The sequence below is a fragment of the Corythoichthys intestinalis genome, chromosome 7 (assembly GCF_030265065.1).
Source record: "Corythoichthys intestinalis isolate RoL2023-P3 chromosome 7, ASM3026506v1, whole genome shotgun sequence".
In the NCBI taxonomy this organism is placed as follows: Eukaryota; Metazoa; Chordata; class Actinopteri; order Syngnathiformes; family Syngnathidae; genus Corythoichthys; species Corythoichthys intestinalis.
In genome coordinates this window covers 48,616,069-48,642,502 of record NC_080401.1, presented here as the reverse complement: position 1 = coordinate 48,642,502, position 26,434 = coordinate 48,616,069, and the positions used below count along the sequence as shown (strand labels likewise).

At 39.0% G+C, this 26,434-nt stretch overlaps 2 protein-coding genes across 5 annotated transcripts in view; both read left to right on the top strand.

Moving 5' to 3' along the window:
* The window catches only part of tbc1d23 (TBC1 domain family, member 23), a 33,427-nt gene extending 25,400 nt beyond the window's left edge, over positions 1-8,027 (top strand). For both annotated transcript variants that reach the window (XM_057841936.1, XM_057841934.1), the window contains 4 exons: positions 3,385-3,473; positions 3,547-3,682; positions 6,818-7,015; positions 7,082-8,027. In XM_057841936.1, coding sequence (XP_057697919.1) covers positions 3,385-3,473; positions 3,547-3,682; positions 6,818-7,015; positions 7,082-7,166 — 508 coding nt within the window. In that variant the 3' untranslated portion in view covers positions 7,167-8,027. The remainder of the gene's footprint in view (positions 1-3,384; positions 3,474-3,546; positions 3,683-6,817; positions 7,016-7,081) is intronic.
* A 3,988-nt stretch (positions 8,028-12,015) lies between these two features.
* nit2 (nitrilase family, member 2) overlaps positions 12,016-26,434 on the top strand; it is a 28,412-nt gene continuing 13,993 nt past the window's right edge. The window contains exons 1-10 of one of the 3 annotated variants that reach the window (XM_057841390.1): positions 12,016-12,121; positions 12,253-12,371; positions 17,945-18,065; positions 19,188-19,276; positions 19,344-19,437; positions 19,510-19,584; positions 23,064-23,142; positions 24,537-24,635; positions 24,699-24,754; positions 24,857-24,957. In XM_057841390.1, coding sequence (XP_057697373.1) covers positions 12,094-12,121; positions 12,253-12,371; positions 17,945-18,065; positions 19,188-19,276; positions 19,344-19,437; positions 19,510-19,584; positions 23,064-23,142; positions 24,537-24,635; positions 24,699-24,754; positions 24,857-24,957 — 861 coding nt within the window. In that variant the 5' untranslated portion in view covers positions 12,016-12,093. Of the gene's footprint in view, positions 12,122-12,252; positions 12,372-17,944; positions 18,066-19,187; positions 19,277-19,343; positions 19,438-19,509; positions 19,585-23,063; positions 23,143-24,536; positions 24,636-24,698; positions 24,755-24,856; positions 25,247-26,434 lie in introns of those variants that run through there. The other 2 variants (XM_057841391.1, XM_057841389.1) reach the window with 2 other exon arrangements.

Below are 26,434 nucleotides of genomic sequence, written 5' to 3'. Positions count from 1 at the left end.
GACACGCATTTTAACAATAAAACACTTGACACAAAACAATTGGTGTTCAAACGTCCATCCAGTCTGATCAATATGTAAATTTAGTAGATTAAACTAGCCTAATTTGCCTAACAAAAGCCCGCTATGCTAACATATTTGCAATTCTCAGTGCAAATCGCTCACACATACCTCCACAAACTTTAGCTGTAAACTTAATTACAAATGCAATCACAAAAATATAATAGCTGAAACAACTTACAGCCTAATGTGGGCCAAACCAGAGCGCAGCAGTCCTTTATCCATGTCAGACGAGAGTCTGCTCCTCAGTCGTAATGCGACAGTTCAGCCAGACCCAAAGCTGCCACCAGAGGGCAGTGTATCCTCTAGAGTTGGGAATCTTGGGGCACCTAACGATTCGATTACGAGTACTATTCAGAGGCAATCGTAGCCTCTGAATAGTACTCCCCAAATTATTTCCAAGATCGTTCAAAAATCCTCTCAGGCTAAACAAAACTACTATTGCAGTATCAAGTTAACGGGTCAAAACAGTGAATACAATACTGTGCTCAAGTCCCCAATCTGGATCAGCAGCTCTAAGCTACATTCAATTAATTTAATGTTGTGAATCAACCGTAAAAGTTGTTAAAATTGCTCCCGTCTTTCCATAATTTCCCTTCTGTCTACTTTTGACATGTGAAAGTTTTAAAACCGTTTTAACATTTAAAGATAGATTCAAGTCAAGATTTTGCCGATGTAAGAGTATTTTAGATAAAAAGTTAATTAGGTTCACTACAACAGAGCCTTCCAGGGAAGTCTACTGCTTTAAGATGGCGACTGTTTACTAACACCGGCAAGTCTGTCATTTCGCATCTAGTTTTCTATACTTGTTCTAACGCCACTTTTGTCCGTCATTTCGTATCTAGTTCTATATATATGTGATTAGGCATGTGCCGGTATGAGATTTTGACGGTACGATAACCGTGAGCAAAAATACCGCGGTTTTACGGTATCACGGTATTGCAATTATAGCTCCAAAATGTGTTATTTTGAGATGTATGGGTTAAAAAAAAAAAAAAAATTTTTTTTAAATTCTGGGATTTTTTTATTTTATTTTTAAGAAAATATTTGCAAATTGGAACATGAATATTATGTTTAAATAAATAAATAAATATTTTCAATTAAAATAAATAGAACTTATAGACTACCCACAGCCACAGCTCAGGTTGCTCAAGATTGGAGCAAGAACTAAATTAATTGCTATAAAAAAGTAAAAACCCTTCTAAATAAAATTGAAAAATATTGACTGTACTTTTTTTTTGTTTTATTTTTGAGAGGGCAAAAGCTCAAGTGAAGTTTCGCCATTTTCAGCCACTATGTCAACTCTAGTCTACATGTCATGCCTTTGTGTTAAAAAGACGCAGAATTCATAAGTTAATAAGTTAAAAATGGATAAGTTAGTTAAAATGTGAATGTTGGTGTGTAAAGGTTTCATCTAAAAACACTGGGAGTGAGACCTCGCCTTGTCCAGCGAGCGTACATTTGTGCTTAGGGCAAGATCATCTGTCGCAATTAGCAATCTTTGATGTTATCCCTTTTCCTTCATTCAAGCTTGTTTCTTAGTGGCCGTGAGATTTATAACCTCGACGAAATTGCTCTCCCAGCTAAGACTAGGCTAACATTCGTCTTTGTAAGTGTTTAGTTAATTTGTATTTTGAATTTGAAAGGAAAATGTGTGTTTTCTTTTTGGCGAACTTTTTCCATGGATGACTTCCTCACATTCTGTTGTGTTTGTGCTAATGAAGCTACTCACACGTGTAAAATACTATTGTACAACATTTTAAAACTGTTCAGTTAGCATGATTTGAGACCTCCATAAATTCAAGAAAAGTATGCCTTTTGTTTGGAGTGTTTATATTTTTGGTGTTTAGCAGAATAGCGTCACTGAAACACACACATCAACAACCGGAGAGGGAGGGGTGAGCTCCGCCGCTCCAAGATACTTCTGGCAGCATTTTTGAGACTTGTAAAATAGCGAATACCGTACTACGGTATGACGGAAAATTTTAGTGGTTTTGAAACCGTGACGTTTTCATACCACGGTAAACCTTGAAACCGGTAACCGGCACATGCCTATATGTGATATCTACCGTAGTATTTTGTGGCCGTATGATTGTAGCAACTAGCAACTGGGTGTTGTTTGTAGCTGCTGTCGGCCGCAGTCAGGTATTAGTTTTTTTATCTAGCGGCATGAGTTGAACAGGATATTTAGTCTCGGACCGTTCCTCATTGCGTCCTGAAGACCGCGCTGACTGTGTTTTAGTTCCGTTTTACCTGATGTACTTAAATAATCGGAATGCGGATGTTGGTGAATCCTGAATCTTCCGTGGCCGAATCGCGAATAATCTAAGAATCAGAATTTTCGCACGTCTCTAGTATCCTCCATCATTAAAAAAAATACAATACTTTTGGACTTTTTGGATAGTTGTTTCGGGGTACTTAAAGGGTTCATTCCAACTTACGCGGAAATTTGGTTTACGTCGCCAGCATAGGAACAGAACTTATTCGTAACCTGGGGGCTACCTGTACTAGGAAATAACATGCCGATGCTGCGCAATATGGACTTGTCGAAATGTAGTTCACAATCGCTGGTCGCCCTACTCAAGATGGCCGCCAGCTACGCACAATAGACGTCCAATCGCGTTGCGTAAATCATGCTGCTAGTCTGAATTTAAATGAATTTATCACTAGTAGAGGTCTAAACCATTTGAAGTGGAACGGTGAATGAACAGTAGTTCATTGACTGCCATTGACGGAAGCTGTATATATATGTGGTATTGGTACAGTATCGGCATCAATCGGTTATCCATATCAGAAACCAAAAAATGGTATCGTTGCAACAGTCGTCTCTACATTCCACCTTTGTTTCTCTTGTCCTTTAGAAATCACAATTTATCGGAATTTGTCGTCCTTATGGACACAACAAGCCAAGATATTTCGCGTAATCTTGTTCTCCTACTCAAAAGTTGTGCCGACATTAATTCCAGAGCCATGCAACAGCGCCATCTATTGAGATTGGTTCATAATGACAGTGATTTACAAACCTGAATTTCAGACGAGCTGGTCAAAATGCTTTTCTACTGTTTTAAATTGGAAAAAACGGATTGCAAATGGATTCTGATTTACAAATATAATTAGGAGTTAAGTAAATAATTAAACTGATTTAATAGCTAATCAATTACTTCAATTTCTTTATATTTACTATTGTTTTCACATCCAGCTTTTCCTTTTTTTTACTCCGCAGCTTGGAGATTTTCATCCGCCATTCCATTTGTGTAGAAAAAAGGAATTACACATTTCATGTTATATTCAATTCATTCTTCCTGCTAAGCCATTTTCTCTTTTCAGACACGTGAGTAGCAGCGATCGGGTGGGCAAACCTTACCGCGGGGTTAAGCCCGTTTTCAGTATTGGTGACGAAGAGGAGTACGACACAGGTGCTTGCTTCTTCTTCTTGAATCATAATAGCGAGGAGCTGTTTTTTAGTGGTGTTTCTTTTGGTTCAATTAGATGAAATAGACAGTTCGTCCATGTCGGATGACGACCGGAAAGAGATTGTCAACGTCCAGACGTGGATCAACAAGCCAGATGTGAAGCATCACATCCCGTGCAATGAGGTGAAGGAGACGGGTCACATGTTCCCTAGGTGAGTTGCTATTGTGTTATAATGCTTTTAAATCATAATAATCAAGTCATTCAGATGGGGCTTTACGTATTCTACTTCCGTATTCTATAAGGGAGGGTTGTAAAATAAGACTGCTCTTCTGTGAATTAACAATTTTGTAGTTGGTTATTTTTTATTATTTTGGCAATTAGTCAATTAATTGGCAAATATGAATCACATTTAATCCTTAAAGGCCTGCAACATGAAGCGGTTGTCAGAGAATCGCAAAATTTTAGAAATAAGGTCTTAATGGAACCTTTTTTAATCTGTTTAAAAATTTTTTTTTAAATTTGTGTAACAAGCGCTTTAAAATCTATAACCCTTGCTAAATCGTTTTTTTTTTTTCCTCATGGAACCTGCAGATGCATGTTCTGAATTGGTCTCAAAATCATTAAATTCTAAGTGTATAAAATGTGATACATATGACTATGAAGGGTTAAATGTAAGTGTGCATTCTAAATATGATGTCCTGAAAAAAGTTGGGATATTATCTGGACGACTACTACTAGAAATAGACTGTTGTTATAAGGTTGTAATCAGGGCTGCAGCTATCGATTATTTTAGTAGTCGATTAATCGATGAACTAGGTAGTTCAAATTAGAGCAGGGCGGTAAATTGAAAATTTACCGTTACCGAAATTCTTCACGATGACCGACGTAATTTTGACCATGTCGGTAAATTCGGTAATTTAATAAAACAAGAAAATATAGTCTTTTCATCCCGCTTTGACTCTGTGTTGTTCGGCTATGTTCATTCCCCTTTAAGAAAGCAGACAGTGTGCTTACGTATGGAGTCACGTGGTTTTCAGGAAGCCAAACAAACAGAAGCCCGGTAGGCTAACGCTAGCGGCTAACGCTACAAGTAAACGGGATGGAGTCGGGCTTAATTTAGCTTCGCCAAACTTTCACCTGACATTAAGTAAACTCTTGGCGGGTTCCAGACGGGCTTTCACCCGCTGTCCTCCCTGGTTCTCACGATTTCAGGAGAGGATGCTTTCATTGCTTTCTTCTGGTAGCCAAGGTAGCCAAGCCACAGGCTAATGCTAGCAGCTAATGGTACAAATGAACGTGATGAAGTCGGATAGCGGCTCTAACCTTGTCGAAACGGCTGAAATTAATGAGTGGACTGGGCACGGCCTTCATGTAGCAATCATTATGTCGCGTTATTTGGTATCTCTGTGTTTCTCTGAAAGCTTTCATGATGGTAAAGCACTCAGCATAAAGTATAATCCAACAGTGAAGCCTATATATTATATGACAGTTTAATGGCCACAGCTATTTTTCTGTATGTGTTTGCTTTATTCTGCCATCATAAAATCTTCATAAAAAATTTCATTGGCATCAGAGCAATACAGCTTTAATCTGGTTGTGTCTGTGGGGGGGGGGGGGGGGCATGTATTAAAAAATGTTCTGGAAAAAGAAAACCTGAAACCTTGACATAAACACTTGTGTTGAATAATTATGTCACAGCAGCCATTACCAATAAGTTGTCTGAAGTGTACTGTTAAAGCTGCAATTCATTTGTGTTAGAATGACATGTTTGCACAGTCGTCATATTGATTTTTATAATGTTGTACATTTTTCAAGTCATACAAGCTTTTATAAATGTTCACACCAGAATTTTTTTAAATACTTAATGTTTAGACTGCATGTGCAATTGTTAAATTGAAAGCTGGTAAATAAATTTAACGAGAAACGGTTAATTTGTATTCCGTGCATTGATTCAAATTTTCAAATTATATAACAGTCTGCTTGGGCGAATTTATCGTTATCGAGGTAAATCTGCTCAATGTATCGTGATACGTACTTAAGGCCATATCGCCCAGCCCTAGTTCGAATAATACGTAATCGGATAAGGAACATAAAAAATTAAAATACCTAAGCTGAGCCTCAAACCGTATAAAAAAATAAATAAATGAGGATCTAAGTACAACACAAGATCAATTGGGTAACTTACAGAGCAAAGTCCACTAGCTTAAATGCTATAAAATGCTAATGTTTTTTTTGTTTTTTTACAATTCTCTTAACAAATGGTTCAAACACATATATTCCCACCAAAAATGGCGAAAAAAACCTATAAACTAAATTAGGAATGCATTTATTTTATGTTGGTCTTAACAGGGAGCAGCTGGATTCAGCCATATGAAATGAGTTATGTCATATTTACTGTTGCCACTAGAGGGCAGTGTATCCGCCCAAATCAAGAAAACTAAATGCAAACACTTTCAAAACAGACCATTACTATGCCACTTTAATTAAACCAATACTCGAAGCAGCAAAATTTAATGTGAATCTTTTTCTAATTGAATTATCCAAGTTAATTGATTAATCGTTGAAGTACTCTTTGTATTGTTGTAATATACCTGTAATTATTTAACTAATTCACTATAATGTAACTTCGTATTGTTGATTTCCAAATCAAAATCAGATGTTTGCAAATACTTCATTTTTATTCATTACAAAGAGTAGAAGATCTGCTTTCACCAAGCAGTACAGAATGCAATAATTTATTATTTATTAAATAAAAACTTTAATCCCCCCAATTTGTATTTACTGTTTTTTATGTACTATTTTTTTGGTACAAAATATATTTTTAAATGATTTGCAGTGAGTATAAAAAAATTACAATTTTTTTTCTTTTTTGTTTTCCAAAGACTCTTCCGCTTTTAACTGAGGACTATATACTTGGATTTTTTTTTTCCCCCCAGTAATTTTTTTGTACCTCCCCCCCAAAAAATCCCCATTCTAAAAAAGATTTTTCCCCCCTCATTGTTATTTTTTGCTTTTGTAAAATAGTTTTAAAACATAGAATTAATAAATATCAAACTGAGCAAAAAGTAATTATTACCCCAACACCCTTTTTCTTAATTAAAAAAACATGCAAGAAAAAAAGTGAGACTAGTAAAAGATAAAGAATTAAATATTTGGACAAATTTAAGGTCAACAAAGTCTAAAATATTAATTATTTTGATTAGTTTTCATTGTCCATTAATCGTGGCGCCTTTTGAATTTCACTTTTGTAGACACGTTTATCTTATTTCCAGTTCAAAATGGATTGGACAGCCACCACCTTCAATCTCAGTGAAAAATGTACAAACACATAACTGTTTGATTGCAGCCACTTGCTGGTAACGGCCACCCATATGTACTGCCTGCGCGAAATCGCCTCCAGGAAGGGTTTTGCTTACATCCAATCCAGACAAGCGTTAAGCTCCGTGGTTAAGATCACATCCAAGAAGAAGCACCCAGAGCTTATCACCTTCAAGTTCGGAAGCAACAGCTCAACCGCCGGAGTGGAGATCTCCGCTGTGGAACGGTACTTTTTTTAACTTGTCATTTCCAATCCGACTTGCTTGACAATCCATCGTTTTCTTCCTTTCAGATATCTAATCCCAAATGCCGGAGACGCCACCAAGGTGATTAAACAGCAGATCATGAAGGTCCTCGACGCGCTGGAGAGCTCGTAGAAGATGACCACGACGACAACGGCGGCGTATCCCGGCCGCTCGCCCCTGACACAAACTCTGCGAATCACCTCGGGACCCGACTCGGTGCGGCGTTGGTCCCTGAACGCCACGCCGCTCCACTGCACAACTGCGGGAGCCTGGAGCGTCTAATGCTGCCCAATTTACATTAACTTATAAATTACATATATATTGAATATACTGTCTTATTTGTTCATTCTAAAGTGGTGTAATTCCACATTGGAAGCTTTCCTCGGGCCTTAAGGTAGCGATACTTTTCCAGCAGTTTAATGATTACGTGAAATTCTGTGTTAATGTTTAACAGTGTTTCCGCCATCTTATTTCCTTGATAGTTGATTTAGGCGGAGAAGTGCGGAATGTACAGAATTGGTGGTCTTTCAAGTTTATTTGAGTTTTCCAACAGGCAGCCTTAAGTAGAAAAACCTTTGAGGTTCATTATAAATATGTACATATGATATACCACTGCTATGTGAAGCATATCCGGAATTGAGTATGCAGCAAGGCTTTAAAGTCATCTTGTGTGTGATTAGCAACTGAGCATCTTCCTTTGCTTGTGAGAGGAGGTTTTGTCATCACACTAGTCATTTTTTCTCCCAAATTTTGCTTTTGTGCTTGAATTATGTATTATACATAATGTACAATACGGTCAACACGAACTTGAATACAAAACTTCCAACTGCCTTTGTTCACCAGCTTTTTCTTGTGTTACACCCACTGCATTGTGCTTTAAATATGGTGATACCATGCAGGAGTTAAAAAGGATAAAGCTATTGGGATAAGTTTGTTGACAAACGATGGCACCATTTGGCTCGCAATGCAAAATAAAAAAATATTTGCACCTTACTGTACTGTACTTAATTTTTTTTAACAATAAAACTGATAGCACTTCATTATCAAATGAGATGTTATGTCTAAAATATGAGAATACCGACAAAGTACACCACTGTTCAAAAGTTTCAGGTCACCCAGACAATTTTGTGTTTTCCTTCGAAAGTCACACTTATTTTTAAAATGAGTTGCAAAATAAAAAAATATAGAAAAGACATTGACAAGGTTGGAATTTAATAAGGCTTTTTATTTGAAATAATTATTTTCTCCTTCAAACTTTGCTTTTATCAACAACTGCTCCCTTTGCAACAATTACAGCTTTGCAGACCAATGACATATTTGCTGTTAATTTGTTGAGGTAATCTGGAGAATAGAGATGGGCGATACCAGTGATTTTGTATTCGATCCGATACCAAGTAATACCAAGGCCAAATATTGCGATCCCGGTCCGATATCGATACAGGAAGTACATATTATATACAGTGGAGAGAATAAGTATTCAATACACTGCCAATGGGAAAACCCATTGGCAGTGTATCAAATACTTGTTCTCCCCACTGTATGTATATATATATATATATATATATATATATATATATATAACAACCCTGCAGTGTTCTCAGCCATTCTGATGATATTTAATGTACAACTATATCAAGTGCTCAAAAACTAAAGTCTCTTTGTGTCAAATATGCTTTGCAATGGAAAACTGCTGCTTTCAATAACGAGCAAAGCAGTTTCCCTCAAACTCACAAACCAATCCATCAACAACAAAATCTGATTAGTCAGTCTCACTCTTTAACCATGACCCTTAAATTCATATGCACAGAACATTTCCCTGCTACACGTTGTATTTGATCAAATTTTAATCTACCTAAATTAAGTATTTTTGATCTAATTAAAGAACGACTTAGTAGTAGCATGTTACCGCCCTCAATGGTAGATCATTAAAAACAAATCCAATAATCAATAGTCACTTGCCGTTTTCGAATTTTACTAACACAATTTTCAAACAGATTTTGAAATAAAATAAATATATATAATAAAAAATAAATAAAAAAAAAACAGATCTTGAAATAATTGAAACAGACCTTTAACAAAATAAAAATAAGTGGCAACAAAACATGAGAAATCAAGCATTTAATTGTTTGTAACATAAAAATATATGGAAAAACATTTCATGAAAATATGAAACATAAATTCACAAGAAATAGTAAGGTTAAGTAAGAAATTAGGCGTGAGAGGGGCGTAGGAAAAGCATGCTGTTCGACACAGGATAGGGACGTGAATGGGGCGGGAGCACACGCCAGTGCACTGCTTATGTGTGTGCACTGCTTACGTGCGTGTAGAATGCGAAAGGGAAAAGTAGTACAAAAAGTGTCCACAAAAATATACCCAAAAATTGACAAAGAAAATATAATATATTAATTCCAGATAACGATACTTTTGCTTGGGGATCGATACCTAAAATTTAACGCGCTGGATCGAAATATCGATATTTTGGTATCGATCCCTACTGGAGAAACTTCACTCCATGCTTCCAGAAGCACCTTGCAGTTGGATTGGCTTGATGAGCACTTCTTGCGTACCATACGGTCAAGCTGCTCCCACAAAAGCTCAATGGGTTTGAGATATGTTGACTGTGTTGGCCACTCCATTACAAAAAGAATACCAGCTGCCTGCTTCCTTTTCTAAATAGTTCTTGTATAATTTGGAGGTATTGTAGGATGGAATAGACTCCAGTCGAGCGTTGTCCACAGGGTATGGCATGGAGTTGCAAAATGGAGTGAAAGCCTTCCTTATTTAAAATCACGTTGACCTTGTACAGATCTCCAACTTTACCAGCACCAAAGCAACCCCAGACCATCACATTAGCCTCATCATGGTTGACAGATGACATCAGGCACTCTTTCAGCATCTTTTCAGTTGTTCTGCATCTCACAAATGTTTTTTTTCTTTAATCCAAAAGTCCAAACACATCAAACTTTGATTCGTCTGTCCATAACACTTTTTTCTAGAGAGGTCCGAGCACGTCATTTTCAAAGTATCGGAATCGGCAAAAAAATATCGGACGTGCCTTTTTTTAATATATATATATTTTTAAATTAAATCGTTTTCTAATTGTATTTAACGTTACAGACATAATATGTTACACTCATCCAGTCTTTAGACTTAAGGTAGGGTAATCAAATTTATCGCGATAACGGCGGTAATTATTTTTTTAAAAAATGTATCACATTAAAATATTTAACGCAATTAATGCATGCACTGCATGACCCTCTCACGCATTGTCGCGCTCAATCTGTAATGGCGCCGTTTTACCTATATAGAGAGATAAAAGGCAGCGTAAAATGAGTAGAGTGAATTTTGGCAGCCTTTGGAGCCTTTTTTCAATTGGCTAAAACCTTACAATCCCTCTCCTTACGATTAGAAATATCATGGGAAGCAATGTGGGGAAGCAAGGTAGCAATTGATCTTTTTCTTAACACCTTATGTTATTTTCCAACGCAGAGAAGATATATCAATTGGTAGCACTATGCACAGTCATGGTTCCACTTCCCATCATGCATTTAGGCATGGCTACAGTATCATTTACTGAAAGCTCAACAAATACACTAGATGGCAATATTTAGTCACAATATACAAAGTCACAAGTCTTTCTATCCGTGGATCCCTCTCTCAGAAAGAATGTTAATAATGTAAATGCCAGCTTGAGGATTTATTGTCATAATAAACAAATACAGTACTCATGTACTGTATGTTGAATGTATATATTCATCCGAGTTTTATTCATTTTTTTCTTAATGCATTGCCAAAATGTATATGATCGGGAAAAATTATCGAGAATGATTGGAATTGAATCGGGAGCAAAAAAAAAGCAATCGGATCGGGAAATATTGGGATCGGCAGATACTCAAACTAAAACGATCGGGATCGGATCAGGAGCAAAAAAAACATGATCGTAACAACCCTACTTTTTCCAATCTTCCTCTGTCAAATGTCTGTGTTCTTTTGCCCATATTAATTGTTTCCAGTCACAGATAAAGCTTTTTCCTTTGCCACGCTGCCCTGAAAACCAGCATCCCTTTACTGTCGATATTGACACTGGCGTTTTACGGGTACTATTTAATGAAGCTGCTAGATGAGGACCTGCGCGGCATCTATTTCTCAATCTAGAGACTCCTATGTACTTGTCTTCTTGCTCGGTTGTGCAGCAGTGCCTCCCCCTTCTCTTTCTACTCTGGCTGGATCTTGTTTGTGCTGCTCTCTGAAGGGAGTGGTACACAGCATTATAGGAAATCAATTTCTTGGCAATTTCTCTTACAGAATAAACTTTATTTCTTAGAACAGATTGTTGAGGTTTACGTGAAATTAGTCTTTTTCTGGCCATTTTGAGAGTAATCAAATCCACAAAGGTGATGCTCCAGATACCCAACTAGCTCAAAGGAAGACAAGTTTTATAGCTTTTCTAACCACCAAAACTGTTTTGAGCTGTGCCAACATAATTGTACAAGGTTTTCTAATCATCTATTATCCTTCTAAGGCAACTACAAAGCACAATGTACCATTAGAACACTGGAGTGATGTTTGCTGTAAATTAAAACCGGACATTTCCTGCTAGAATAGTAATTTACTACATTAATAATGTATAGAGTGTTTTTTCTGATTCGTGTAATGTTATTTCCATTGAAAAAACTGCTTTTCTTTCTAAAAGGAGGAAATTTCTGTGACCCCAAACTTTTGAACGGTAGTGTAGATATTCTCGCACAGAAACGCGATTGGCGGCCGTAATGCCGCCCCTGTAAATGTCACTTCCTTTCAAATTTCAAAACAAGTTTGGTACTACGCGTAAATACGTATGTCACTCAAATTCTATCAATGTCATACATTTGCATATTGTTACTAATATTAACTGAGTGATTCATAGTATCAATGTAGTCATTAGAACTATTAAAATTTCCAACTAGCGCTGTGTACCTTTATTTTGAAGAGCTGTTTTGAACTTAGTTATTCGGTAGCTAGCTTGCGTGTGCTGTATATATACCTAAAGTAACAAAAAATTCTTGTTCATTTTGCGTTAATGTCAACGATAGGGAAGGCTATGTCAAGTACGTGTTAATTTTTGTTAATGTACGAAAACTCTAACAAAACATTCAGCCCCAATTTATTGTGTTTTTGTATTTCTACGAACGCTGACAAAGTTCACTCAAGACAACCAGCGTATCATTGTTTTTTGCAGAGTTCCGGCTGGCCGTCATCCAGCTGCAGGTAGGCAGTGTCAAGGCGGACAACCTGAACCGGGCCCGGAGGTTTATTGACGAGGCGGCGGGGCAGGGAAGCAAAGTGGTGCTTCTACCGGTGAGTACTCAGCTACAGTCATGTTAGCTATTATTACGCATGCGCACTAGCAATCAAACGCCATCAATACTAGGGTTTCCGCGACAGTCGATTAATCATCGACTATTTAGTAGTGATGCACGATAATGCATTTTTCTACCGATAACCGATAATTTCCTCCTCATTCCAACCGATAACCGATAATGTCAAGCCGATAATTCTATTAAAAGATTTATGTAAAATTTTAAAGTATACACAAAAGAAAATATTACTGTGCAAAAATATAATTTATTGCTCTTTTTTTCAACATAAAGTATGAACAAGTCGTCAATTCAAACATCTAAATAATGACAGATTGTCTGACATTGTGTAATGGTAAACCTTTGGCAACAATTACAGAGTAAATACCTAAGTTACACAAAAATGCGTTTAAAACTAAGCCATTCCTAACATATATAACATTAATCCGCTGCAAAACACACCTCCTTAAAACTAGTCAGTTTTAAGTGTAAATCTATTGGCAATCAGTGAAATTATCTGCGATCGCTTCAAGTGTATTTCTCTCAGATTTCTTGGAAGAAAAATAGCTAGCTGAAAATAATCTTAACAGCCTTGTTTTAAGCAATACATTATTATACTTAATCCTAAAAAAAAAAAAAAACTTGAAGAAGGAAAGATTTTGAATAATATTTGTGGCTACAGAATATTGATTTAAGAATTTGATTATCTACTGTGACTGTAATTGAGCAAAGAAATAAGTTAAATAATTTGAAAAGTGATTGCTAATGTTATATGCTTTGTTGCACACTGTGAAAATGATTACCTCAAAAGAGCGAGATGTCATGTACCCATTCTGCAGCGCTTTGTTTACATTTGCGGCTTTCACGACATTTGCGTTACAGCAGCTAAACTGCTACACGGCAATACTATTTGGACGGAGTTGGAGCTCGCATCCGCGTGCGTGTTGTTTTGTGCCTGAGTTTTATTAAGCCGAAAATAAAGGCAGCGTTACAAAGTCATCTGACCGCTCGTCATTTCACATTCTGAATGCATTATTGACTGGCTGACTTCGTTTTCTCCATGTTTAAATGATCTTATAACCACTGTGCCGTCATGATAAGCTTGCTTACCGGACATCACTTTTTCATGAAGAATGGTGGTCGTATAAACTGCATTATTTCTTTTATCCAGGGCTTTGGTTCTCGGGTCATTAAGGTAAAAAAAAAAAAACACGTGTCTCGGCGGCGGTGGCAGCTACATTCTTACCGGATAATCCGCCCGCCCCGGCCGGTTCGCCGCGGCGTATTCGGGTCCTGGCTCTGCTCGCACGCCGTGGGGGAACGCTCGAGAAACCGGGGTGTTCGCCGGAGGTCCAGAGGCCGGGGAACCGGGCTCGGCCCGCCCCGCCTATGGCGAGGCGGCGGCGGCCTGCCGGACTGGCCAGAGCGGCGGCCTCCGTCGGAAGACGGCTACTTGCCGACTATCGGTCTCCTGTAGTGCCGGTGTTTAGCCTTAGATGCGAATTTACCACCCGCCTTGGGCTGCATTCCCAAACAGCCCGACTCTGTATCGTCACAAGCCCTGTAGTTTAATTTAGTGTTTACAATAGCTTTAGCATTCCTGCTAGCAGCAGCCTCGTATTTGTTCCAAAATTCTTTATGATGCATTTTTAAATGGCTGCTGGGTTAGTGGTTTTGAATGAGGACGCGTTCTTTCTGCCTCGTGGAACTTAAACGGTACATGTTTCGCAGATGGCGAGAGCGTCGTTTTTTTAGTAACAGCCGCCATAATATTCAACTACTTCTTGTCTTGTAACGCCGCCTCCTCAACCCCTCCTCCCTCAGGGGCTTCAGAGAGGGGAGGGGTTGAGGAGGCGGTGTGCTGAATTCTTTGGTTGCGCACATTTGGAGGCAAAATCAAGTATATAATTATCGGATTGCATTATCGGTTGAATTTTTTTATTATCTGGATTATCTGTGTGACGTCATAATTGCCATTATCGGCCGATAATTATCGGTGACCGATATTATCGTGTATCTTTACTATTTAGTGATTAATGAACTAAATTGTTATTTACTATGAAATCAAGTCATTGGCTGTCATTGAAGGTGATAGACGTCCATTAGCGTACAGCACGAATGCTATTTTTAGACCGTGAAGTCGCATCTTAAAGCTGAAGATAGGACATTATAGAAACGCCCTCGCATACAAACCATTATATTTCAAAAACAAACATGCCGATCAAACACTGCTACTCCGGAACTTGTAGAAATGACTCTAGACATGACTGCCATCGTTGTTACTTTTTGTGTCGTAAAGAAACAACTTTAGTAAGGGGGAGTATAAATAAATTGATAAAATTAAGATTTGTTATGAATGAAAAAAATAAAAGTGTTCGTTCGCTGTCACTGAGTAGTATTTGCGATCGCTACACAAAACTAACAATATAAATTACCCCCAAGAACGGTCAGAGACGTAAGACAACCAGAGGATATAATATATGAGAAAGACAGGGCATAAGGAGGTAAAGGATAGCTTGTTGAAACAGGAGAACGTCATTTTCAGTGGCGTAAGGAAAAAGGTGTGGATCAGCTCGGCTCTCTTTCAGCTCTCGACTCTCAAGCCATCTCTTTAACTGAACATTTGTATGTCCTTTCACAATTTTAACAGTTAATTTGGCACCAGTGACATCATTTCCGGACAGAATTGGTAGGTTTAGCTCTGTAAACATCTCCTTCGTACACTATTACCATTCATTTACTATTGGGGACGAACGGTAGCGTGTCCCCCCTTAGTAACAGTTGCTAACGTCATGAATATTAATGAGCGGAAGTGACGTGTAGCGTGCCGTACGCCATTATGTGGCTCTTTTCATCCTGCATGCTGTGAATTTACATAAGGTTAGTTAGCTGGTAAACATCCATCCATTTGAACTTGGTGTGTGGAAGCAAATGGATTAGACATCCATCACTGTCAATGGGAGCCAATGAGTTAATCTGGGCTGAACGTGGGAGCTGTAAATTTGCACTGGAACTGTAAAAATACCCACAGAGATAGTTGGACTCCTATTTTGCAACCAAATCATTGTTTTCCTAAGCAAAATATATTTGCCAATACCTAACTTTCATTCGTTGATAAATAGTATAAATGATAATCATCTGTTTTCTTTGAGAACTACAGAAATCAGAGAATAGATAATGCCCCCACCTTTTTTCCCCCCCAATTAAATACTCAAAAGAGACAACAATTACCACCGCGACTGCTTCTGAAGGTCCTGGGCAGATTAGATTGACATGGCAACACAAAATCGCTGATACCTGAATGAAAGACGGCATTAACTATGAAGTTATGAAGTCTATGCCTGATTGGACAAAACAATCTGACATTGACTGCTTAGACACATGGCACCAAATTAAATACAGTGACCCCTTGCTACTTTGCGCTTCAAACTTCGCCATCGCAGATTTATTTATTTTTTTTTTTCAATTAAAAAGATATATATATATTGATGAGCTGTCCAGACCCGATCACATACTCTCACTCTCCCTCCTGCTGCTATTCTTGGCCAGGCAGTGCACTGGAGTTGCTTATTAAAGTTAACAATGATTGACAGACGTTAAGGTTTGATCTTGCCAGAGATTTTTGGAAGCTAAAACTTCAAAGCGACACATGCGTCAATCATCGTTTAACTTGTAAAACAGTTGCTGTGGCAACTCGTGTGTAAGTGAGCAGCTTAAGTGGATGTGAGTGGACTCACTCAATGAAGCATTTAATAAGGACAAGCATTTTTCTACTTTCTTCTTGTTTAAGAAATATTTGGTTGTACAGTGACATGTTTAAAACTTATCATAATTATTACATTTGAAGTGCTTAAAAACCAATTATAAAAAAAAATATATGGCAGAAAACACTCAGGTGACTTGAAGTTCTGCTCTGAGACCCCCAATTTGGCCAAATTTCAGAATTGTCCTATATGCATGTGTGATACATCATTGGAAAGTTTAAAATCTCAGTTTTAAATTTTGAACTGGAGGGCATTTAAAGAAAAAAAATAATTAAACCCCTAAATCCTAACTCGAGTTGAGAGCTTGAGAGAGCAACTCAATGCATTTAGGGATGTAGACATGGTTTAAGACCATCTCCTGCTGTTCAAACCGAGCATCAGTATGGGGAAGAAAGGTGATTTGAGTGACTTTGAACATGGCATGGTTGTTGGTGCCAGAAAGGCTGGTCTGAGTATTTCAGAAACTGCTGATCTACTGGGATTTTCACGCACAACCATCTCTAGGGTTTACAGAGAATTGTCCGAAAAAGAAAAAATATCCAGTGAGCGGCAGTTCTGTGTGCGGAAATGCCTTGTTGATGCCAGAGGTCAGAGGAGAATGGCCAGATTGGTTCGAGCTGATAGAAAGGCAACAGTCACTCAAATAATCACCCGTTACAACCAAGATAGGCAGAAGAACATCTCTGAATGCACAGTACTTTGAAATTTGAGGCAGATGGGCTACAGCAGCAGAAGACCACGCCGGGTGCCACTCCTTTCAGCTAAAAACAGGAAACTGAGGCTACAATTTGCACAAGCTCATCGAAATTGGACAATAGAAGATTGGAAAAACGTTGCCTGGACTGATGAGTCTCGATTCCTGCTGCGACATTCTGATGGTAGGGTCAGAATTTGGCGTCAACAACATGAAACCATGGATCCATCCTGCCTTGTATCAACGGTTCAGGCTGGTGGCGGTGGTGTAATGGTGTGGGGAATATTTTCTTGGCACTCTTTGGGCTCCTTGGTACCAATTGAGCATCGTTGGAACGCCACAGCCTACCTGAGTATTGTTGCTGACCATGTCCATCCCTTTATGACCACAATGTACCCAACTTCTGATGGCTACTTTCAGCAGGATAATGCGCCATGTCATAAAGCTGGAATCATCTCAGACTGGTTTCCTGAACATGACAATGAGTTCACTGTACTTAAATGGCCTCCACGGTCACCAGATCTCAATCCAATAGAGCATCTTTGGGATGTGGTGGAACCGTGGAACGGGAGATTCGCATCAGATTCGCAGCCGACAAATCTGCACCAACTGTGTGATGCCATCATGTCAATATGGACCAAACTCTTTGAGGAATGCTTCCAGCACCTTGTTGAATCTATGCCACAAATAATTGAGGCAGTTCTGAAGGCAAAAGGGGGTCCAACCCGTTACTAGCATGGTGTAATAAAGTGGCCGGTGAGTGTATATCTCTTTCCAATGCGAAATCCAAATAAATACATTGAACTGTTTTTTGGGGTGGGGGTACTTCGCGATTTTTCACTTATCGACTTCTGGTCCGAAAATTAACCGCGAAAAATGAGGGATTACTGTAAAATGTTGGACATTGAATACTGTAAAATGTTGGACATTAAATACCACATTTTGATAACGTGGATTCTGATAGACGTGCGATAGACGTCCAATCCATTTAAACTAGGAGTTCAATCGGTGCCAACTCTTCCCACTTCAAAAGGATTAAGTCTTTCGCTGTCAATGGCAGAAAATGAGTAAAATAGATTTTTTTCATATATTTCAAATGAAAATAAAAACTTACAGGAATGCTTCAATTCGCCATATGGAAGTGGCTTCTTCCCCGCCTACGCTGAGAGGATTCCAGGAGAGTCCACGAAGCTTCTCGCCCAGGCGGCTAAGGATAATAAAGTCTACTTGGTCGGAGGTAAGACGCTAACAGCTACCAATTTATAAAATGAGTCGAGTAATGCTTTACTAGCTACTTAGGTAACTTTTACGATGGACTTGTACACCGGTGAAACTCCCGTTGCTAATGAAAATGGACCCGAAATCAAAAATTAGCATTACCTGTCAACTAAATGAAATAAATCACAACAAATGACATTTTGGAGAACGAGCACATTCGTACGTACATCTCAAAGATCAAGACCTGAGATAAGTTTCATGGAACGGAAATTTTCACAAGTTTGGTTGATCCCATCCGAGAATTAAATTTGTATAAAATATTGCCCCCCCCCCCCCCCCAGCCAAGTCGCGGAAACGGCGACAGCCAAACGAAGTGCCGCTCTGCTGATGCCGCCTTCGTGAGTCCACCGGTGGGGGCCAAAATTCCGCACGATCCCTTCCTGTGTTAACCCTTTGTACTGACTCCATGTTCCAAAAGTTTGAAGAAGGCTCACCGAAAACAGGTTGACAATTTATTCGTCAACAATGGTCAAAAAAACAAGGCAAAAACAGACGACAGAGGGACAATTCTGGATCCATGGTGGTCAAAACAACCGAAAGTGTGGCTGGGTGTTGTTTTCGGATCATCCCTCTGTGGCCGGTTTTGGGCGGTTAGGTCCGTGCGTCCTCCTTCGTGGCTGGGACGTGGTTGACACAGCGACCGACGCCGGTCTTGACGTCCCAAGCGCCCGCTATCTTGTTATCCGGGCTGTGCGAGACGCTACTTGTTTTAGGATAGAGCGCCCTGCTCTTTGTCCTTGGAGTGGCCGGGAGAACTGATTGCAAGAGTTGGTGCGTCAATCTTGCTTGTGACGCACACTTTGGGCTCCTGTGATAAGATGGCGTTGTGTATCTATTCTGCTTCTTTTCATTAAACTATGGTGTGCTATTTATTTTAGGTGTGTTAGAGTAGTACAAACAATCGTACAGTACATATGAGAAACGGTACTATTCCCTGATTGATTATATTAGGTGTGTTAGAGTAATGCAAACAGTTATATGGTGTGTGCGAGAAAGGTAACTATTCCCTTCAGGACCCATTACTGGATCAGATTAGCCATTTGGCCCCGTCTCTAGTTTTGAGATATCTTCTGTTGTCTAGGTTCAATTCCCGAGGAGGAAGCAGGCAAGTTATACAACAGTTGTGTAGTGTTTGGACCAGATGGACAGCTTCTTGTCAAACACAGAAAGGTAAACAACTACCATGTTTGACACACTGACACACACCAAACACACATTGTTTATGGTGCTTTTCAAGATCCACCTCTTTGACATCGACATTCCCGGCAAGATCCGCTTCCAGGAATCGGAAACGCTAAGCCCAGGCAATAGCTTGTCCATGTTTGAAACACGTGAGTAATAATTGTTTTTTTCAGACTAGTTTGTTTTATTTCTGAATATTTAAATGTAAAATTTACTTTCAGCTTTCTGCAAAGTGGGCGTGGGAATTTGTTATGACATGAGGTTTGCTGAGCTAGCGCAGCTCTACAGCAGGAAGGGTGAGTGTGTCAACACTGTTGATGATGTTTTAGTAAATATGCAACTAAAGTTCAACTATGTTGGACACTTAAGTCCATCTCACCTCTTTTTTAATGAACAAAGAGTGACAGATGAGGTAAAAGAATATGTTTTTTTACGAATGCTAACACCTTGGTTGAAAAATTTACAATAAGTAAGACATTTAACGAGAATGGGTGTCACTGGAGGAAGCCACTTTTGTCCAAAACTAATATACAGGTTGGAAGTGAGAATGGAGTAAAAATGGCACAGAATATCACCAATGTATTCCAACTATGTTACATTATAGTCTGGGGCTGCTTTGCTCTAACAGGGCCTGGAGAATGATTGTCACTGGAGGAAGCCACTTTTGTCCAAAACAAATGGATCGAGTTGTAAGTGAAAATGATAAGACAAGAAACTTTAACTCATTCACTCCCAGCCATTTCCACCGGAGCAAGGCCCATCGCTCGTGGCTGTTTTACTGGATTTTGACTGATTTTGCAAGGCCCACAGAAAATTCTATTTCTATATAAACATGGAACCCACCAAAAGAAAGATTAGACTCTCTTCTTTCAGCAGAAAAAAAGTTAGATCATATCTTTTTCCATTCTTTAGAAATCAGCATTAGAAAATAGTTTAGTTTGTTGAATCGGGTTGCGGGTCTTACCAAATACGCTACTGCCCTCCAGTGGCCAGTTTTATTGCTTTAAAATGGATTTTCAGCTTTGTGCTCTGGAGCAAAATTGAATCACGACCCAGAGATGTCTATTTTGAAAAAAAAAAAACAAACAAACATAGAAGACGTATAAATATGTCTTTGGGACTCTGAAACAATTAAAAAAAAGAACGTATTTATACGTTTTTGGGAGCAAATGAGTTAATGACCAAAGAGTGACAGATGAGGTAAAAGAACATCTGAGATGTTTTTTTTTTTTTTTAACGAATGCTAACACCTTGGTTGAAAATTTTACAATAAGTAAAACATTAAACGAGAAAGGGTGCCACTGGACGAAGCCACTTTTGTCCAAAACTATTTGGACAAAACTGAGAATGGAGTAAAAATGTCACAGTACACCACCAATGAAAACGTATTCCAACTGTGTTACATTATGGTCTGGGGCTGCTTTGCTCTAACAGGGCCTGGAGAATGGGTGTCACTGGAGGAAGTCAATTTTGTCCAAAACAAATAAACGGGTTGGAAGTGAAAATAAGAAGACAAGAAGCTTTAATGGTCATTGACACAAATGTGACAACTAGATGAGATCTGATCAGTGAGCATCGAGCCGCTGCAGATGAACCGCGCCGCCATTTTCTCTCTCCAGGAATTACAGAGCAGTTACAGAAGTTATAGTTAACAGGGATATGACACGACGCACAGGACACGTGCAGGGATTTTCTGTAATCGGGAAAGGGAAAGGAAAATTATAATCAAATTAAACCGAATAACTACTTTAATATGTCCCAATACAGTTGGTCTTCAGTCATAATCGCGCTCCTCAAGGTGAAGGTCAGATCTCAGGTTCATTAAGTCATTGCCAACAGTCGCGGTCTGCCAGAACAAATCCGCCATTTGGCGCCACATGACATCCGCCTTTCTCCATCCTTCCTCGGACTGAACCGTGTTTCCACGGAGCGAAGTCTCAATCCGAGCATCGATGCGGTCCTCCAATGCCTAGAATTGCACCGCTTGATCCGTGGACAATTTTTCGATTTCCTTGAAAGCTGCCATCTTGGAAACTTTCTGGTAGAGCAGGACACCTCCTAAGCCAAGCAGAAGGAACCCCTCGACCGTCACGCCAAACAGCCAAATATCTTCGATATCTTCCACGGATAGGACAGTGAGACAGGCGGGCTTCCAGTGATCCCATGAATCTCTCACGTAGCCAGCCGCAAAGGTCCCATTGGGGCAAGCCGGCGCTCCTGCGGCACCTTGTCTTGTTGGAAAAATCTTGTCAATTGCGCTGAGAGACCAACTAATCAAATCCATTTCCGAATGAGAGACCAGCAAACAGTTGATCTACAGAGGAAAATGGAGTAAAAATGGCACAATACACCACCAAAGAAAACATATTCCAACTGTGTTAAATTATGGTCTGGGACTGCTTTGCTGTGACGGGGCCTGGACACATTGAAAAATGAATTTACAAGTTTGTCAAGACATTTTGAGGGAGAAATAGACCCTACTCACCTACGTCACAAAATGGGCGTGTCGCTGTTTCCGGCCGCCACATTGTACCTCTTTTTCAGACCTATTCTCATTGTTTTCAATTAGTCGAGCAAGTTATAGAGCAATTCATGGAAGCCCCGGTGTTACCTGACGCTGTAAACTCATTGGATCCGTTGCATAAAAGGCGTTACGTGGAAAAGCTTCAATTTATCCATTCGCCAGATCCGTATTTGATGCCTAAATCGATGTTTTTCGACCCGCTGGCTTCGCCTGACATCTGATATCCTGATATTTACAACTATCTTGTCCACACAAAATCAGCCTATTCTCACGAAAGTTTGAAAAACTTTAAGAGCTTGGAGGCTTATAAATGCTACGTTGCTGGTTGGGTGAAACAGGTCCTCGTACACGAAAATTCGGCAGGAATCTTGTGCTCGGAAGGTGAGTTACGAAATTTTCAATTCAAAATCTTTTGTTCTTGCTAACATCCACTGTCAAGTCTAATGTATTTCATATCATTTGTCAATGGAGCTAGGGCTTTTAATGTTTATATGGTTTAGCGATAGCACTCTCACTATATACATATATAATACGTAATAAATATGAAGTGCGATAGTACTACTCCAGATTGTCCCTAGTTGAATTTATTTTTTGGCTTTTGACCTCAATAGTGAAATTGTAAATTAATTGTATGACAACTGTCTGATTATCCCCTTATAATTATATATTTTCAGGTAGTTCATTCACAACGTCTGAGTGTATGTTGTCGGCGATTAGCCTAGCAATGATCTTAATTGTGGTTGTCAGCCCAAAACCCTCTAAATATATATTAAATGCATTTTACCAGATATAAAATGACTACTACGTAATCTGTGGTAGTCGTTTGGAGCCCAGTTTTCTCGTCGAATTGCAGCAGTCAATCTCGGTCTCCTCTTCGGCTCTCTCGGAATACGGTAAAAATTCAAGTCTCTCCGTCTATCTTCTCTGTTTTTGCAACCGACCGCCACACACGACTTCACCATTTTGATTATTAATGTTAACGAGCAGAAAAACACGCCATAATAGGAGGAATTTACGAAGCGCTAATGCATTAACATGACTAGTATCCGGACAACATGGCGCGGGGGCGTGGCTGTGACGTCACGTGAGTAGGGTCTATTGGTCGGGACTTCTGGTTCTCCTGTTTACCGGGATGTGGATGTTAATAATAGACATCTGATACAATTTGACTGGGAGGTTAAAATGGATCGGACATCTAGTGTCTTCAGTTAAAGAGAGGTTTTTGACAGTTTGCTCCTGTTTGTTGGATAGGCTGTCAGCTGTTGCTCTACCCAGGAGCCTTCAACATGACCACAGGTCCAGCCCACTGGGAGCTCCTCCAGAGGGGAAGGTGAGTTTGTTTGTCTGATTTTTACTAGGGCTGTCAAACAAAATTTTTCATCGAGTTACTTACAGCTTAAAAAATAATTAATGTAATTAATCGCAATTCAAACCATCTATAAAATATGCCACATTTTACGTAGATTATTGTTGGAATGAAAAGATAAGCCACAAGACGGATATATACATTCAACATACGGTACATAAGTACTGTATTTGTTTATTATAACAATTAATCAACAAGATGGCATTAACATTATTAAAATTCTCTTAAAGCAATCCATGGATAGAAAAACTTGTAGTTCTTAAAAGCTAAATGTTAGTACAAGTTATAGAAATTTTATTTTAAAACCTCTCTTAATGTTTTCGTTTTATTAAAATTTGTAAAATTTTCAATCAAAAAATAAACTACCTTGCCCGCCATTGTTGACGTCAATAATTACCATAATGCACAGGTGTCAAACCGATTCCAGAAAGGGCCTAGTGGGTGCAGGTTTGCTTTCCAACCAATGAAGAGGACACCTTTTCACCAATTAGATCTTTTACATGTGTAATCAGTTAAACTTTGTCAGGTGCTGCTTGTTTCCACAGGAAGTTCATTGGCTAAACTCTCTGCGCGTTATCGGTTGGAACAAAATCCAGTACCCACTAGGCCCTTTCTGGAATCGGTTTGACACCTGTGCCATAATGGGTGCTGAAGCCTATAAAATCAGTCGCACCCAAGCGCCAGCAGAGGGCGGCAAAACTCCACAAAAAACAAGTAACAAGTGGACATTACACTGCTGTCAATTTAATCTGTTTGAGCGGGGCATGTGCGTTAATTGCGTCAAATATTTTAACGTTATTAAAAAAATTAATTACCGCTCGTTAACGTGATAATTTTGACAGCCCTAATTTTTACATAACTGGATAACAGGGTTCCCGCAGGGTCTTAAAAAGTCTTGAAAGCATTGAATTTATGAATTGGGAAATAAAAATTCCCAGTTGGGAAATAATATCTTTAAAGTCTTGAAAAAGTATTGAATTTTCCTATGTAGGTCTTAAAATTGATGATGTATAACTTCTCAGTGTCTCATTGCTTCTCAAAAGTGTCATTTTGATTAAATAACGTTGCCTAAATAAATAAACCGGGCCGAGGAGCCAATCATTGAGAACACAACGCAGCCACTGGTCAAAATAATCGATTGCAAACACTAATGGATTATGGGATTTTGTGTATGTAGTAGTTTGACATGCTAACCAAAGTCAAAACAGCGTTGGGTCACTGAAAGATGACTACAAATATGGCTACTTCTTCAATTTGGTGTGCTGTGCGCCCAGCTGAAAAAGATCACTATTATTATACAAATCGATGTCTCTCCCGCTCTTGCACGCTCCCGTTGACTTTCGTTTCCTTTGCTGCAGAGCTTTGGACAACCAGGTGTACGTGGCTACAGCGTCACCCGCCAGGGACGAGAGCGCCTCCTACGTGGCTTGGGGTCACAGCACTGTGGTGAACCCCTGGTGAGACGTAGCACTTGACAAGCCAGGAAAGGCTTATGTGTTGACATTTTGTGTCATCTCAAGGGGGGAGGTTATCTCCAAAGCCGGAGCAGAAGAGGCTGTCATCTACGCTGATATCGGTGCGTGTCAATGTTGCATTTACAAGCTCAATTCTAGTATTTGTTCCTGAAACGGCTCTAGTGTACCAAAGTGAACTAATGAAAGCCATACGCTGATTTTAGACCTGCAGTACCTGGCTGACGTGAGAGAGCAGATCCCCATCACGGCCCAGCGCCGCCACGATGTTTACGCCGTCACCTCTGCGCAGGGGGAAGCCAGATGACGGATACATGGGCAAAATATTTTTTTCATTTTCCTTAATGTGATTGAAAGATATTATCATGATCTTGAAAACAAGATTAAAAAAAAAAAAATCTTATAATGTGCTAATGTTGCACCGATACCATTTTTTGGCTCCCGATACAGACACCACTGTGTGATATTGGGCGATGCCGATACTGTAGTGCTGCAACGATTAATCGATGAACTCGAGGATTCGATTAGAAAAAAATATTCGGATTAAATTTTGCTGCTTCGAGTATTCTTTTAATTAAAGTGACGTTGTAATGGTTTATTTTGAAAGTGTTTGCATTTAGTATATTGATTTGTGTGGATACACTGCCTTCTAGTCTGCCTCAATTCACATGCCTGAATCCAGGTGCTTCCTGTTTAGACCAACATAAGCAAAATTTTGTTTGAGCTAATGTTTTTTTTTAAATGCATTCGTAATTTAGTTTATAGGTATATTTAGCATATTTTTGTGGGAATATGTGTCTGAACCATTTAAGAGCATTGTAAAAAAGTTAGCATTTTATAGCATTTAAACTAGCAGACTTTTGCAATGTAAGTTAGCCAATTGTTCTTTTGTTGTACCTAGATCCTCATTTATTTATTTTTTTATACCGTTTGAGGCTCAGCTCAGGTCATTTAATTTTTCATGTTCCTTATCCGATTACTCGATTATGGTTTATCGATGAATCGACTACTAAAATAATCGATAGCTGCAGCCCTACGATACTGTATTAACATTTTGAAAAAGATTTTTTTCTCTTAATACTAAATTACTGCATACTTCAATGTACAATAATTGCTATAATGGCTTGGTCATACACTGCTGAATTCATTGTCAGACTGTCACTGACTGTGCGATACATCCATTTGAAGTGGGAGGGTTTTTACAATCTGAACGTCGACACAAAATTTGGAGATTTGACTAAAAAATCTGATTTCAGCATCAGACCTTGCAGTGTGCAATACTTAAATACTTAAATACTAAAAAAGTACATAAAACAATATTGATAATATTAGTATAGATACTGAGTACTAAGTACTACGTCCCCTCCACAAGATAATGTCCAGTTATCCTTCTGCTGCGAATTAAAACAAGTTTAGCTCTAGTAGACGTCCAGTCCAATGGATTCCCACTTCCACTGGATTGGGACCAGTCCAGTGGAAGTGGGAATCCATCGGACTGGACGATTACTAGTGCTAAATTAATTTTAAATTTACAGCAGAACGATGTTTGGATGCCACACAATTAGAAGACTAGTATCTTTGGATGAGTGAAAAGCGCTCCTTTTTTATGACAGCGTGCATCGCTGGCAGCCATCTTGGGTGGGGCAACCAGCGGTTGGAAAGTTTATCTTGAAAAGTACATATAGCACAGCATCAACACGTTATTTCTGAGTACTCGTCAATATCGATGACGTCATTTTAGTGCCATATCGCTATAGTGTCGGTGCAACACTACATTCAGCATA